Source organism: Oratosquilla oratoria, chromosome 15, assembly GCF_046742065.1.
Source record: "Oratosquilla oratoria isolate Oo_2021 chromosome 15, ASM4674206v1, whole genome shotgun sequence".
Lineage (NCBI taxonomy): Eukaryota > Metazoa > Arthropoda > Malacostraca > Stomatopoda > Squillidae > Oratosquilla > Oratosquilla oratoria.
In genome coordinates this window covers 63,272,629-63,288,280 of record NC_134791.1, presented here as the reverse complement: position 1 = coordinate 63,288,280, position 15,652 = coordinate 63,272,629, and the positions used below count along the sequence as shown (strand labels likewise).

Sequence of the window (15,652 nt, the reverse complement as noted above, 5' to 3'; positions counted from 1 at the left end):
TATGGAATTATAGATGTATTGGACGGGGAAGTCTGTTGAAAGTAATCAAAAGTTTGAAGGAGTGATTGTGCCAACAGCACTGTATGGAGCAGAAACATGGAACATGAGAGAGGAAGAGAGAAGGAACTTGAATGTGTTTGAGATGAAGTGTCTGAGAAGTATGATGGGGGTTACTAGGCTAGATAGAGTGAGAAATGAGGAAGTGAGGAGGAGAACAGGGGTGGAAAGGGAGCTGGGAGATAGGGTGTAATCCTTTGTAGAACAAATTTTTATAAGATTTATAAGAAGTTTTTTGCAAAGGGTCTTTTTATCTTTCATGGATTTGGGGAAGAAATGGCATGGCTGACATTGGGGCATTATGGAATTATAGATGTATTGGACGGGGAAGTCTGTTGAAAGTAATCAAAAGTTTTTACTTGAGTAGTAAAGCTTATGTAAGGGTAGGGAGTGGAGATAGTGGTTTGAGATGAAAGTGGGGCTGTTCCTGGGTTGTGTAATGTCACCATGGTTCTTCAATGTATATATGGGGTTGGTAAGGGAAATCACAATGGTGCTAGGTAGGGACTTTTAGAGTTTGTTGGTAAGGTTGGGGGGAAATAGGTGAGCCAGTTGTTTATGGATGACAGATAGTGGCAAAGTTTTGGAGGTATGTGTGAAAAGGAAGCTGAAAGTAAATGTGGGCAAAATTAAGGTAAGAGATGAACAAGGAGTGAGGGTGGGTTGGAGGTGAGTTTAAAGGGTGAGAGGCTGGAAGAAATAGCTTTAAATATTTTGGGTCACATGTAGCAGGGAATGGAAGAGTGGAAGAGGAAGTAATTTATAGAGTAGGAGAACCATGTAAATGGTGGGAGGAGACCAAAAATTGGATAGATGGATGGATGGATGGGATGAAAGGCCTTGAGTACAAGGGGAATGTGTGTAGAGCACGGAAGGGAGAGGGAAAGAAATAGGTGTGAGTGGAGAGTGGTCTTGAGTGGATGATAAATTGATGCAAGCCAAAAAGGATTTGGCAGTTCGAACCCTGCCACTGGCGAGTTAAACTAAGGGCATGGTACAGGCTACAAAGTCCTGTGTAAGAGGCACCATCCTAGCCTCCTAATAGAAAGGAGTTTCATGGCATAAAACTGAATGAGAACAGATTTTCAAGAATATAATTTCAGAGTATTTTAGGGAGTTATTAAATGTGAAGAAGGATGGGGGGGGAAAGGTAGTTGCAGTGGGAAGCACTAAGAAAATGATAGTGATGAATGAGAAAAATGGAGGAGAAATAAGGAAAGATGAAATGAAAGTAGTTATTAAAATGATGAGAGCAGGTAATGCACCTGGGTTGGATTGGTGTCATGTGGAGTGTCTAGCAAAGGGAGGTACAGTGATGGCAGACTGGCTGGTTAGGTTGTTTAATGTTTGTTTAAAAGAGGGTAGAGTGTTGGAGGACTGGAGGAGTGCCTGCATAATTCCACTTTACAAGGGAAAAGGGGACAAGTGTGAGTGAAGTAGTTAAAGAGGGAACATTTTGTTGAGTAGTTGGGAAGGCTTATGGAAGGGTTTTGATTGAGAGTATTAGGAGAGGAGCAGAGGGAGTAATTGTTGAGGAACAGTGTGGGTTTAGGACAGGGAGGGGTTACATGGGTCAGATTTTTGTAGTAAGACAGATATGTGAGAAAGCTTTAGAAAAAGGTAAGGGTGTTTTTTGGGCCTTCATGGATTTGGAAAAGGCTTATGATAGGGTAGATAGGAAGGCACTGTGGGAAGTATTGCAGATATATGGGATAGGAGGAACGATGTTAACCCCTTCCATACGGTGCTGCATACGTAGGCGGCATGAGGAGCAAGTGGATATGCGAGGCTGCCATATCGGCGTTTTGATTATATTTATTGTAGTTCCCCTGCGTAATGACATACTCTCTAAACTGTCTTCATCACATTTTCTATGGTTATCAAAATTCACGGGTGAAAGAGAGAACGATTGATATAGCGGTGACTATATTTTATGATGCGAGTATTATTACGACACATCGTACATCTGGCAGCTAATGCTGCCCGCGAGATTTTGAACCGCACTGAAGAGGTTAAGAGCAATTGAGAGTTTTTATAAGACTAGTAGAGCCTGTGTTAGAATTAGAAATGAAGAGAGTGTGTGGTTTGAGGTAAAGTTGAGACTTTGCCAGGGATGTGTTATGTCACCTTGGCTGTTCAATTTATATGTGGATGGGGTGGTGCAAGAGGTAAACACAAGGGTAATGGGCTAGGGATTATGGATGGTTAAAGAAAATGGAGAAAAATAGGAGATAAGCCAGTTGTTGTTTGCTGATGACACTGCTTATGGCAGGATCAGAAGAGGGATTAAGGAAGTTAGTGACAGAGTTTGGGAAGGTGTGCAAGAGAAGGAAGTTGAAGATAAATGTCGGTAAATGTAAGATGATGAGATGAACAAGGGGAGAATATGGCAACAAATTGGAAGTGAGTATTAAGGGAGACTGGAGGAAGTGCATAGTTATAGATACTTGAGTGGAAATGTGGCAGGAAAGGGAGGAGTGGAGGTGGAGGTAGAATGTAGATTGAGAGAAGCAAGTAAATACTTTGGGGGAGTAAAATGTGTAATGAGAAATAGACATTTGGGAATGGATGCTAAGAGGAGCATGTATGAAGGAGTGGTTGTGCCAACAGCACTGTATGGGGCAGAAACATAGAAGGTAAGAGAGGAAAAGTTTAAATGTGTTTGAGATGAAATGCCTGAAAAGTATGGTAGGAGTTACTACGCTGGATAGACGAGGTGAGAAGGAAAGCAGAGGTGGAAAGGGATTTGGGAGCTAGGGTTGATGAAAGGGTGTTGGGATGGTTTGGACACATGGAAAGAATAAGTGAAGAAAGATTAGTAAAAGAGGTGTGGAAGGCAAAGGTGGAGGGAATGAACATGAGGGGGCAACCAAGGATGAGATAGATGTATGGGGTGAAGGGGGCATTGAGAAAGAGGGGATGTCTGTTGAGGAAAGAATGGAGAAGAAAGAAGATAGAGGTGAGCGGAGAATGGTTGTGTATAGATGATGCCGTGATACATAGAAGGTAGTGGGTTGGGGATGGGTGTGAGTATGAGTGATATTTTGACATAGCCTGAAGGGATTTCTCACCATCTTTTCTTTTGCATGAGGGGACAGAGATGGGATGTGTTGCTGATTAAATGAAGAGGCTTTGCTGTGGATGTGCTGTGTCTTGCTACATTTCTTCTGATCCAGGGCAGTGGATGAGATGTATAGATGACCTATCATCCAGGAGGAGCCAAGATAAGAGGGAGGGAGTGGGTGAATGGGATTGGAGTATGTAGGGATTAAATGAGTGGGAGTGGGTTTTTTGTTTTTGGCTATCTCCCTTGTAATGGGGAAAAAGCCATTGGTGTATGTATGTATAATTTCAGATATTGACACAAAAGTGATTCATTCAATAAAACTTTTATTTTTAGGTACAAAATCATCACAGCATCTGTCCTGATTTTCTTCCATGTCTACGCTAACTACAAAGCCGTAAGAGCTGTAAGAATTAAAACACTAAACCGTCCTCGTCTACTGATCCTCTTACATAAATGGTTCACATCAACAAAGATTCTTAGTGTTGAAGAGGCCAATAAAAATGAGCCCCTTGTCACTGGGGCTGCCTATTTGCCAAGTATGTTTTCAGAGTACATATATTTGAGTTGATGCACTGTTGAAGTCTGTTCATATACATTGTTACTTTATTTTTGTAATCATGTACTTTTTTTCACACTTGATTTTCACATTTTCTCACCATTTCTTCAGCTTATTTTCCATATGGATATAGTCTTAAAATTGGATGTTCACTGACACAAGCCTTGAATTCCATGGGAAAAGCAGAGGCATCGCATCAATTTAAGTATTTGCATCAAACATTTAGATATGACAACTACATGGTAAGTTGTATTATTATTGTCAGTTATAGAGTTGAATTAACATTTTAAAAGTAGTTTTGTAGGCATACTATGAAGATTTTTTCAGTTATTAGTATTGTTTTCCTCATAATAGTAATTACATGCATCCCTGTACTTGGAAGAAAAATGAAAACGAAAACAAGATTTGATCAGAGGTATAGATGTTATGTATTATTTAGTTGTATGAAGAGTGTGGAGTATGGATGATGCTGTGATGCAAGAGGGAGAGTGGGTGGGGGATGGGGGGTGAGGGAGTATGCGTGAAAAATGAATTGACGCAGCCTGAAGGGATTTTTCCCCATCTTCTCTATTTCTGCATGAATGGACGGAGAGGGAGGGTTGCCGATTTAATGAAGCGGCCTTGTTGTGGATGTGCTGTATCTTGTGACACTGCTTCTGACCCAGGACAGTGTGCAAGATGCAGGGATGACCTGTCCTCCAGGAGGAGTCAAGATAAGAGGGAGGGAGGAGGGTGGATGGGAGTGGAGTATGTGAGGATAGAATGGGTGGGATTGGTTTTTATGCCTTGTTTTTTGGCTACCTCCCTTGTAAGGGGGAAAAAGCCTTTGGTATATATATGTATGAAGAGTGGAAGGTGGTGGTGGATGGAATAAACTTAAGGAGATCAACAATGAAATGGATAGACAGAGTGAAAGGGGCATTAGGTGTAAGAGATCTGTCAAGCAGGGAAGGGAGAGGATAAAAGATAGTGTAAGTGGAGAGTGGTTGTAAATGGACAAAAAATTGACATAGCCTGAGGGGATTTTTTTTCCAGTCTACCTTGTGTATTCTTGAATGGTAAAGCAGCTTTGGCTGTTGGGCCCTTCTGAGGAAGTGCTGTAACTTGCTGCATTGCCTCTGACCTGAGCAGTGGGTGGTGGGCACAAGGAGCTAACAGAAAGGATAAGAAATGGGTTTTCAGAGGATGGAATGGGTGAAGGGTGTTTTTATTAAATGATCAGTTATGTCCTCAAATACTACTTACCCTGTATATTGATGGGGTAGTCCATCCATCCATCCATCCATCCATCCATCCATCCATCCATCCATCCATCCATCCATATACCAAGGAATTTTTTCCCATTACCACTCCCACCCATTTTATCCCCACCCATTCCACTCCCATGCACCACCCTTTCCTCCCACTCATCTTAGCTCTCATGGATGACTGATCATCCATGTATCCTGTCCACTGCCCTGGGTGAGAAACAATGCAGCAAGACACAGCACATCGACAGCATGGCTGCTTCACAAGTGGGCAACTGAGGATGAGGTGAAAAGGGCATTGAGCAAGCGGGGTATGTCTGTTGACCTTGGAAGGGAGAAGGCAGGAGAAGGGGTGAGTGGAAAATGGCTTTGTATAGATGATACTGTTAAGCAAGTAAGGGAGTGGATGGGGGGTTAGGGAGTGGTTATGTGTGAATGATATTTTGACTTCTGTCATCTGTTTTTCTGCATGAGGGGGCAGAGGGGAGGGGTTACCAATTAAGTGAAGTGGCCTTGATGGGGTAGTAATAGTGTTGGGTGGAAAGCAGAAATAAGTGGAGTTTAAGAATTTAGGGTGGCATGTAACAGTAGGTTTGGTAGTGGAGGTGAACTATAGTGCAAAGGAGGTAAGTAAATGTCTCAGGAATGAAAGGTGTCATGAGAAAGAGGTATTTAGGGGTGAATGCAAAGAAGAGATGGTGTGAGGGAGTAATTGCACTCATGGCACTGCATGGAGTGGGAACATGAAATTTGATATATGGAGAAGGAAGAGCCTAAACGTGTTTGACATGAAATGTGAAGATAGAGTGAGAAATGTGATGGTGAGGCAGAGAGTAGTATTAGAAAGAAAGCTGACAGACTGTGTAGACCAAAGTGAGCTGAGGTGGTTTGGTCATATGGAAAAAAGGAAAGACTGCTGAAAGTAGGAGTGGGTGGAGTGAATTAGAGGGAAAGAGCAAGAATAAAGCAGAGAAATCACTCTCAGGACAAGCAAGAATTGTACTGACACACCTATTTTCAGGTTACCAGCCCACTCTAAAATAGTACCAGCATAGAATTGACCTGACAACAGACACCACTTGCTCTACATGTAACCACTACTTACAAGATACTGAGCATTGTTTGTACTTCTCTGTCCTACAACCCTTCCAGACAGGAACACACTCTTGTCAACGAATGATTTACAGGCTGAACCAGTGGCCATGTCCTGTGTCCTGGGGGCTGCATGTCTTGTGCAAGGTAGCTAGGGCAATAAATAAATTAATTATGCTTTTCTTTCAGCTTCTTGGAGACTTCCAAAAGAAAAAAATGTTCCTTATTTACCATGAGAACATAACACCAGAGGAAGAATTGGAAGGTTTCTTTGTGGCATATCTTTGTGTGCTGCATTTCATCACTATGGAAAAGGTAAATTTAAAAGTACATACAGTCGAACCTCGAAACCCCGGACTAATTGGGGGGGAAGGGTGGTCCGGTCATGCCAAAAGTCCGGTCATTGCAAATATCGCCCGTAGATGGAGTGGTTGGGAAGTGTGGAGTTCCAGGAAAGAATCGTAGTGGAGAGTTGATGGTGGAAATGTGTCTAGAAAGAGAGTTGATGATAGCAAATACAGTGTTTCGGAAGAAAGTCAAGCATAAGTACACATGGGAGAGGGTGGTGGAGGGAAGGGTGGTAGATAGAGCGCTAATGGATTATGTAGTGGTAAATAGGATTATGATAGGAAGAGTTAAGGATGTACATGTGCTAAGGGGAGAGGGTGGGGGAATATCAGATCATTTTTTGGTGGAAGGTAAGCTGAGAGTGGAGGATAGATGGAGAAGGAGGAAAGGGACAAAAGGTAGGGAGGTTCTTAGAGTGAACTCCTTGAATGAAAAGGAAAAGGAGAAGGAGTACGAAAAGAAGCTGAAGGAGGAGTGGGAGGGAGTAAAGGATAGAGCAGAGATGGGTGTGGAGGAGGAATGGGGATGGTTCAAGGAGGGAGTCTTAAAGTGTGCAAGGATGGTGTGTGGAACAAGAAGGACAGGGGGAAATAGAAGAAAGGGTAGTGAATGGTGGGATGAGGAAACAAAGAAGGCTGTAGAAGAGAAGAAGCGAGCATTCACAGATTGGTTACAAAAGAGGACGAGGGAGTCATATGAGACGTACAAAGAAAAGAAAAGAGAAGTAAAGCAAAAGGTAAAGGATGCAAAGAGGAGAGCAGATTTGAAATGGGGTAGGAGTATGACAGAAAATTTTGAAAGTAATAAAAAGATGTTTTGGAAAGAAATTAAGAGAGGAAGAGGAGGCGAATCAAGTAGGGAAGAAAAGGTAAAGGGTGCAGATGGAGAGTTGATAGTGGAAGAGATGGCAGTAAGGGGAAGATGGGCGGAATATTTTAGGGAGTTGCTGAATGTGAAGGAGGATAGGGAGGGAAAGATAGCTGCAGTGGGAAATGCGAAGAAAATGAGAGTGATGAGTGAGGAGAATGGAGGAGAAATAAGGAAGGATGAGGTGAAGGCAGCTGTAAAGATGATGAAAGCAGGTAAGGCACCTGGTCTGGATGGATGTCATGCAGAATGTCTGAAAAAGGGAGGTGCAGTGATGGTGGACTGGTTGGTGAGGTTATTTAATGTTTGCTGGAGAGAGGGTAGAGTACCGGAGGACTGGAGTAGTGCCTGTATAGTTCCTCTTTACAAGGGAAAAGGGGACAAGTGTGAATGTAGTAATTTCAGAGGGATTAGCCTGTTGAGTGTAGTAGGGAAGGCTTATGGGAGGATCTTAATTGAGAGGATTAGGAGAGGAACAGAGGGAGTAATTGGTGAGGAACAGTGTGGATTTAGGACGGGTAGAGGTTGTGTAGATCAGATCTTTGTGGTAAGACAGATATGTGAGAAAGCTATAGGAAAGGGGAAGGATGTTTTTTGGGCTTTCATGGATCTGGAAAAGGCTTATGATAGGGTAGACAGAAAGGCACTGTGGGAGGTTATGCAGATTTATGGGATAGGAGGAAAGCTTTTGGGAGCTGTCAAGAGTTTTTATGAGAGTAGTAGAGCATGTGTTAGGATTAGAAATGGAGAGAGTGAGTGGTTTGAAGTAAAGGTGGGACTTCGTCAAGGATGCGTTATGTCGCCCTGGCTGTTCAACTTATACATGGATGGGGTTGTGCGAGAGGTGAATGCTAGGGTAGTGAGTCAGGGATTGGAGATGGTTAAAGAAAATGGAGAAAAGTGGGAGGTGAGCCAGCTGTTGTTTGCGGACGACACTGCGCTTGTGGCAGGGTCAGAGGAGGGATTGAGGAAGCTGGTGGCAGAGTTTGGGAGAGTATGTGATAGAAGAAAGCTAAAGATAAATGTGGGTAAAAGTAAGGTGATGAGATGTACAAGGGGTGAAAGTGGCAGTAGACTGGAAGTGAACATTAAGGGAGAGCGACTGGAGGAAGTGGATAGTTTTAGATACTTGGGTGCAAGTGTAGCAGGAAAAGGTGGAGTGAAGGTGGAGGTAGAATGTAGATTGAGAGAAGCGAGTAAATGCCTTGGTGGTTTAAAGAGTGTAATGAGGAATAGACATTTGGGAATGGATGCGAAGAGGAGACTGTATGAAGGAGTGATTGTGCCAACAGCACTGTATGGGGCAGAAACGTGGAACATAAGAGAAGAAGAGAGAAGGAGTTTGAATGTGTTTGAGATGAGGTGTCTGAGAAGTATGGTGGGGGTTACTAGGCTAGATAGAGTGAGAAATGAGGAGGTGAGGAGGAGAACAGGGGTGAAAAAGGATTTGGGAGATAGGGTTGATGAAAGAATATTATGATGGTTTGGACACATGGAAAGAATGAGTGAAGAAAGGCTAGTAAAAGAGGTATGGAAGGCAGATGTGGAAGGAGTGAACATGAGGGGACGTCCTAGGATGAGGTGGATGGATGGGGTGAAGGGGGCTTTGGGGAAGAGGGGAATGTCTGTTGAGGAAGGAAGGGAGAGGACGGAAGACAGAGGTGAGTGGAGAATGGTTGTATATGGATGATGTTGTGACTGCATGAGGAGGAATGGGCGGGGAAGTGGGGGGTGGGGTAGTATGTGTGAGTAAATTTTGACGCAGCCCGAAGGGATTTCTCCCCGTCCTCGCCTTATATGCAAAGGGGGACGGAGAGGGGGGGTCGCCGATTAAATGAAGCGGCCTCGCTGTGGATGTACTGTGTCTTGCGACACTGCTTCTGACCCAGGGCGGTGGGCAGGGTGCAGGGATGACCCGTCATCCAGGAGGTGCTCAGATGAGAGGAAGGGTGGGAGGGGTGTGGAGTGTATTTAGGGATGAAATGGGTGGGAGTGTTTTTATGCCTTTCCCTTTTTGGCTACCTCCCTTGGAAGGGGGAAAAAGCCTTGGTATATGTATGGTATGTATGTAGATTTTCGTAGCAGTATACGTATAGGTAATGTATGATATGGCATAGAAACACATAAGAATAATACTCTAACACTGTAATAATAACAATACTGTAATAATAATAATACTATAATACTAATAATTCTGTAATAATAACTGTAATACAGGCATTTAAATGTACTGTATATACAGTGTACTGTACTGTATTTTTTTTATTACGTACACTGTAAATATCGGAAGGTATGCACTCGGGACAGTGGTGGCGGCCAGTGTTGCCGTTTGTCCGTAGCTCCAATTTCCGTCGTTTTCTCATCATTTAGTGAAAGAAAACGTACTAGAGTCTAATTACAGGGGCTACTGCTGTATCTGAGAAAGCTGTCGATTTGCCCAGTGATATGATTGTAATGTAATGATGTGACATATGGACTTGTATCTGGCCAACCTAGGTTACATTGCACTCTGGATAAGTGTAGGTGAGGGAGGATGGTAGTTTTGTGATATGTCACAGAGGTAAATGCAACGAGGAAGTCTAGTAATAAATACTGAGCTGGACATTTCCGTAGTCCAGTGCAGGTAATCACCTCGTACCACCATTCATAGTAATATTCGTACGTGATTAAACCTATTTTAATTTAGGGAATACAATAACAAGACATACCGAATTGTAATTTTATTTTTCTCTACCATATACTTCTGAATTTAAGAAGAAAAGGGACATACTGATGACGTCATGTCCGCAGCATGACGTATTTATCCGTTTTGATGACGAGTTTCCGCAGAACGGCAACACTGGTGGCGGCCAGGGTTGCCGCGTTTTCTACACTGCCGTGTAGAATGGGAGTGTTGCCATACCGGGGCATACATTTTTCTCGGGCGTGTGCAGACTTTCATAGCAAGATGTACTTGTCAAACTTTGACAAAATGTTGGTTCTAGTTTTTTTATTCTTGAATGTATATAAAGCCCCCATGCACTAACATATTCAGTAAGATATAGAAATATTTTTTTTTATATTATTATCGCTAAAAGAAAGCTGAAACTTTAGCGTAGAATTTTTTTTTCTACACGGTAAAAACGTATCTTTTGGGCTATAATATTTTATAAGTAACACAATTACCAATAAAAGTCATATTTTGATGTACCATTTATTATTTGATAACTAGTTCTATGATTTTTAAAAAAAAAAATTGAGTTTTTGAATGTTTTTAACAGCCCACTGATATGTAGAAAAAAATTCCTCATGTCCTTGTGCAGTTGCCATATGCCGCTATTTTACTACGTTTTGGTACAAAATTGTACGAAATGGCAGCCCTGGTGGCAGCTTGACTGGGCCGGGTTTGAGTATATGTGTACGGCCGTCGCTGCCACCTACCGGACAAATAGGGAACTTTGCTTGAAAAGTCCACCCTTTGTTCATTTCGACCGGTCATACGAGGGTCCGGGCATTCGGTGTCCGGGCTTTCGAGGTTCAACTGTACATACATATACCAAAGGCTTTTTTCCCCCTTTGGTAGCCAGAAAGAAAAAGGCATAGAAACCATTCCCACCCATTCCATCCCTTACATATTCCACTCCCCTCCACCCTTCTCCCTTCCTCTTATCTTGGCACTGGGTTACCTTAAACAGAGGAAGAGCCAAGTTAGGCAAAACGAAAGAAAATCAACACAAGTGGGGATACACCAATAGCCCCCAATGTCTCTGTGGCGAAGTACAGATGATGGTCCACGTCCTCCGGGAATGTCCATTGAGTCCCCATTGCTCCGACCAAGACCTTAGGGAAGCAAATGAAACTGCCCTTATATGGACACGGTTCTGGTGTGACAAGATATGATGATGATCTTGGCACCTCCTGGATGACAGGTCATCCCTGCATCATGTCCACTGCCCTGGGTCAGAAGCAGTGTTGCAAGACACAGCACATCCACAGCAAGGCCGCTTCATTGATTCGGGGACCCCCCTCTCTGTCCCCTCATGCATAAAAGGAGAAGACAGGGAGAAATACATTATATTAAATGTGGAAACATTCAACATAATGTATCATGGGGGAAGTGGCGAGTGATTGTGTTTGGATGATATTTTGATGCAACCTGAGGGAGGGTTGCTGTATAAGTGAAGTGGCCTTGCTGTGGATGTGCTCTGTCTTGCTGCATTGCTTCTGACCCAGGCAGTGGGCAGGAGACAAGGATGACCCTTCATCCATGAGAAGCTAAGCTGAGAGGGCAACAAGGGTGGTGGATGGGAGTGGAATGGGTGGGGTGGATGTGCCTTGACTGACTATTTCCCTTATAAGGGGGAAGAATCCCTTGGTGTAAAGATAGATGTTAAACATTTTATCATTTGCAATTATAGAGTACAATGCACAAGTACACATTATGCATTTACTTTGTTATTTGTTTACTCTTAAACCAGGATTTGTAATTATTTACTAGCCCTAAGACTGGTGTTGGACTTGTATTTCTTTGTCAGTAACCAATGTTTCTATCCTTGGGAACAAAATTGCACTGAAGAAGTCGATTTATAGAGGTAGTGAAAAGGAGGGATTTAAAGAGGGAGAGAGAATTGTATTTCATTACCAATATCTATCCTTGGGGACAGTACCATTTCAGAGTGGTAATGTCATAGAAATGGTAAAGGAGAGATTAAAGGAAGGACAGAAGTTAAAGGTGATGAGCTTTCTTTGAGTGGGGATTAGTCTAATCATAAAAGGGTAGTGGTTTGTAGGGCTGTCAATAAAGTCCTTAAGGGGAGGCTCCGGCGGTCATAGGGAGGAGGAATTTTATTTTGTCTTCAGGGTTGCCCAAAAATTACACAGTTATAAACAAAGTAAATGAAGTAATTTGACCCCAAAATTTACCTTGATTTCCCTAAGGGCGCCGCCCTTAGGTATGTTTTGTACATCAAAACTATGCATTTTCTAAGGCTGAACACGGTTATAATTATCAAGATATTGATTTGAAATTTATGCTATTATTACTTCTTGTGTAGATTAACAATTGTAAACAGCCATTTTTTTAATTATTATTATTATTATTTTTTTTCTAGGGTCGTCTACTTTCATGTATATTTTTTAAATAATTTTTCACGTAAAAAAATGGTAAAAAAAATCAATATTTAAAAAATTTGGCTCTTTATTTTTCATCAGAGATATCCATAGTTATTGCACCATAAATTTCATGGAATTTGAATAGTAAATAAAGAAGTTCTGGTACTTTATAATAAAAAAAGTTAGTTTTGAGATACGGCCAATTAAAGATTCTGAAATAATTTTTACACTGATTTTTTTCTCAAAACCAATTAATGCTATGCTGAATACTCTATTACGACTACTGTCTTACTTATCTTTGTATAGAGAAGACTGGATCTCTCATATTTTGGCTCTAGGGTTCAAGAAAGGCACTTGGTCCCCCCCTACCCACCCGGGAAGAGTATTACTTCAGAGGGTATCGGAACTGCCCACATTCCTCACTGTTGCAAAGTTTTTCTTAGAACCCTCCTGCAGAGTAGTCTCTTTTGTCTATTGTTGCTCTCATCTTCTTGCTCTTCTTACTGGGTCCTCTTTCTGAGGATAATAGCCTTCTTTTCTCCATCTTGCTTAGGCTTCTGTCAAGTGCCTGTGACCCGAGCTTGAGTTCTTTCAATATAGAGCCTTCCTGGTAGCCAAAGCTATGGCTTAGAATTGCACTTCTAAGGCCCAAGACCTTATGAAAGCTAAGAAACTCCTCAACCAAGTTAAACACTCAGTCGAGCTGGGGATGCTCTGGTTCTTCTCAGACAAGAAGAACTTCTGCCAGGACCAGTTGCACAATGTGCAGAACAACAGGTGGCTATCCTACAGTCTGCACAAAGTTTCGCACTTCATGGAAACCAAGTTCCCTCAAACTGTGATGGTCTTTGGGTGTGTTTCCACTGAAGGCCACATCATGCCACCCCACATCTTTGAAAAGGGATTCAGACTCACTTCAGATGGCTATACGGAGTTGCTGTCCACTGTTGTCAAGCGCTGGATGGAGAGGGTGGCTGCAGGAAGACCATACATGTGGCAGCAGGACTCAGCTCCGTGTCACACCTCCAGGAAAATCCAGAAGTGGCTGTCTGAGAACTTCTACAACTTCCCCAGTCCCAACATCTGGCCCCCCAACTTGCCTGATTCCCCGTGGACTACTATGTGTGGGGCACAGTTGAAAAAGACACCAATTGTACCACCTGCAACACCAAGGACGAGCTGATTTTCCAGGATCAAACTGATGTTCAGGCATCTCTCGAAGGACACTGTAAAGGCCGCGTGTTCTAGGTTCAGATCCCACCTGGAGGTCATGGTGGAGGCTCAGGGCAGCTTCTTTGAGTGAGCTGTATTTGGCAAAAGATCCACTAAGAGATGCACTTTAAATTTTGAGAATACATCAATTTTTGTCCAAGATATGAATTTTTCTTTCCATTATGAAAAAGTCTAAAATTTATCCTGAACTCCCTGTACAAGGGGTTATGGCAGCAATGAATTGGGGGATAAGTCTTAAGGGAGGGAAACTAGAGGAAGGGGATAGTTATAGCTATTTAGGGTCACATGTAGCAGAAATGGAGGAATAGTGGTGTAGGTAAACGCTACCATAAAAAGTCAAAATACATAACTCTAAAATCCTAGTTTTGAGAAATTCACTGATTGCTTTTTTGCTACTTATATCTGCATCTTGTAGTTTTGCAAACCTGAGGATTGGCATTAGAAATGTTGCTTTATGACGTTAGAGTCCCTCAAAATGTTAAGCAAGTAGTCAATGCGTTATGCCTTTTAGTAATGTAGAAAAAATGTGGAGTTAATGCAGTCTGCCTGTTGAGACTGCAGTATAATGGTAATACGGAATTAACCCATCTTAAGAATAAGGTTCTCTTTCTGCTGATTCCATAAATATCCAAATTGGGTTTTGAAGTGTCATGAGAAATTGGTATTTGGGGATGGATGCAAAAAGAATGTATGAAGAATTGTGCCTACAACAGTATATGGGGCAAAGACTGTAAGGAATGCAGAAAGGAGAAATATATGTTTGAGAAGTATGATGGGGGTTAAAAGGATGGATAGAGTAAAAAATTAAGTAAAGCAGAACCTGGGTGTGGAAAGGGAACTTTCAGATAGTGTTGATGAAAGAAAACTGGGATGGTATGAGCATATGGAAAGAAGGAGTGAAGAAAGACTAGCAAAAAGTGCAGAAGGTGGAGGTGGATAGAGTGATCTTGAAGGGAAGACAGAATGAGATGGATGGATGGGGTGAAGTGGGCTTGGGTATAAGGGGAATTTCATTTAAACAAGGAAGAGAGATGGAAAGGAGTAGGTGCGACTGGAGAGTGATTGTGAATGGATGACAAATTAATGTGGGCCAAGGAGATTTCTCCTCGTCTCCTCTAATTAGTTGTGAGGGGACAATAAGGGAGGGATGTCATATGATGAAGTAGTAGGGGTAAACCATCTTTGGCTGTCACATCCTGTTGTGGAGTTGCTGTGTCTTGCTGCATTGCTTCTGACCTGAGTAGTGGGTGGGGCCCATGGATGGCTTTCATCTACAAGGAACAGATAAAAGGGGAAACAAATGGGTGAAGGATGGGTGCATGTCTTGGCTGGCCACCTCTCTTACAAGTGGGAATAGGCCTTTTGGTACATAGTGAGATACATTGTTTAAAGAGAGATTTTTTTTTTTTCCCCCCCTCCCCTTACCCATATGGAGTATTGGCTGCATATTGTTGTGGGATTAAAAGCTGCTAAGTAGCATGCAGTTGATACTTTAGGGTCTATATTGGGCACCCCTATGGACCAGAGGCACATATAATTTTGTGGTAGAGAAAATCTTTATTCATAGAGAAATGTATTATTGTACTGCAACTGTCCCTCAGTTATGCTGTCCCCCCCCCCCCCCCCCACTCTTGTTACTGTCTTGTACCATTTCTCTGAATATCAATCTTCTCATTTCGCCGAACCCTGTGGTGTAGGAAAAGAATACTGCCACCAAGTCTTTCCAATTGAGTTGTATGAGGCGACAAAAACGGGACAGGGATAGGACTATGAATCCTTTTCCCTGTAGCTGCCATGGGGACATTTCTATAAAAAATAAGTAAAGGCATAAGAGGGTCTGGGAGGAGTTTTCCAACCAGTACCCTAAGGTTTGGGTCTTTTAATGTGCATGGATGTGGTACAGATGAGAGTAAAAGGGAAGAGATAGGCAGTATGTTTGTGAGAAGAAAGATGGATGTGTTGGCATTGAGTGAAACTAAGTTGAAAGGGAGGGGCAAGTTTGAGTTTGGGAGTGTAGTTGGGAGGATCTCAGGAGTGAAGAGAGGACAAGGGAGAAGTGGTAGCTAAACTATTAAGTGAAGAGATAGGTAAAAG

The 15,652-nt window shown here is 42.4% G+C and overlaps 1 protein-coding gene across 4 annotated transcripts in view; it reads left to right on the top strand.

The window, feature by feature from the left end:
* LOC143033477 (RUS family member 1-like) overlaps positions 1-15,652 on the top strand; it is an 85,036-nt gene that overhangs the window by 58,835 nt on the left and 10,549 nt on the right. For all 4 annotated transcript variants that reach the window (XM_076198964.1, XM_076198961.1, XM_076198962.1 and 1 more), the window contains 3 exons: positions 3,458-3,660; positions 3,792-3,922; positions 6,209-6,334. In XM_076198964.1, coding sequence (XP_076055079.1) covers positions 3,458-3,660; positions 3,792-3,922; positions 6,209-6,334 — 460 coding nt within the window. The remainder of the gene's footprint in view (positions 1-3,457; positions 3,661-3,791; positions 3,923-6,208; positions 6,335-15,652) is intronic.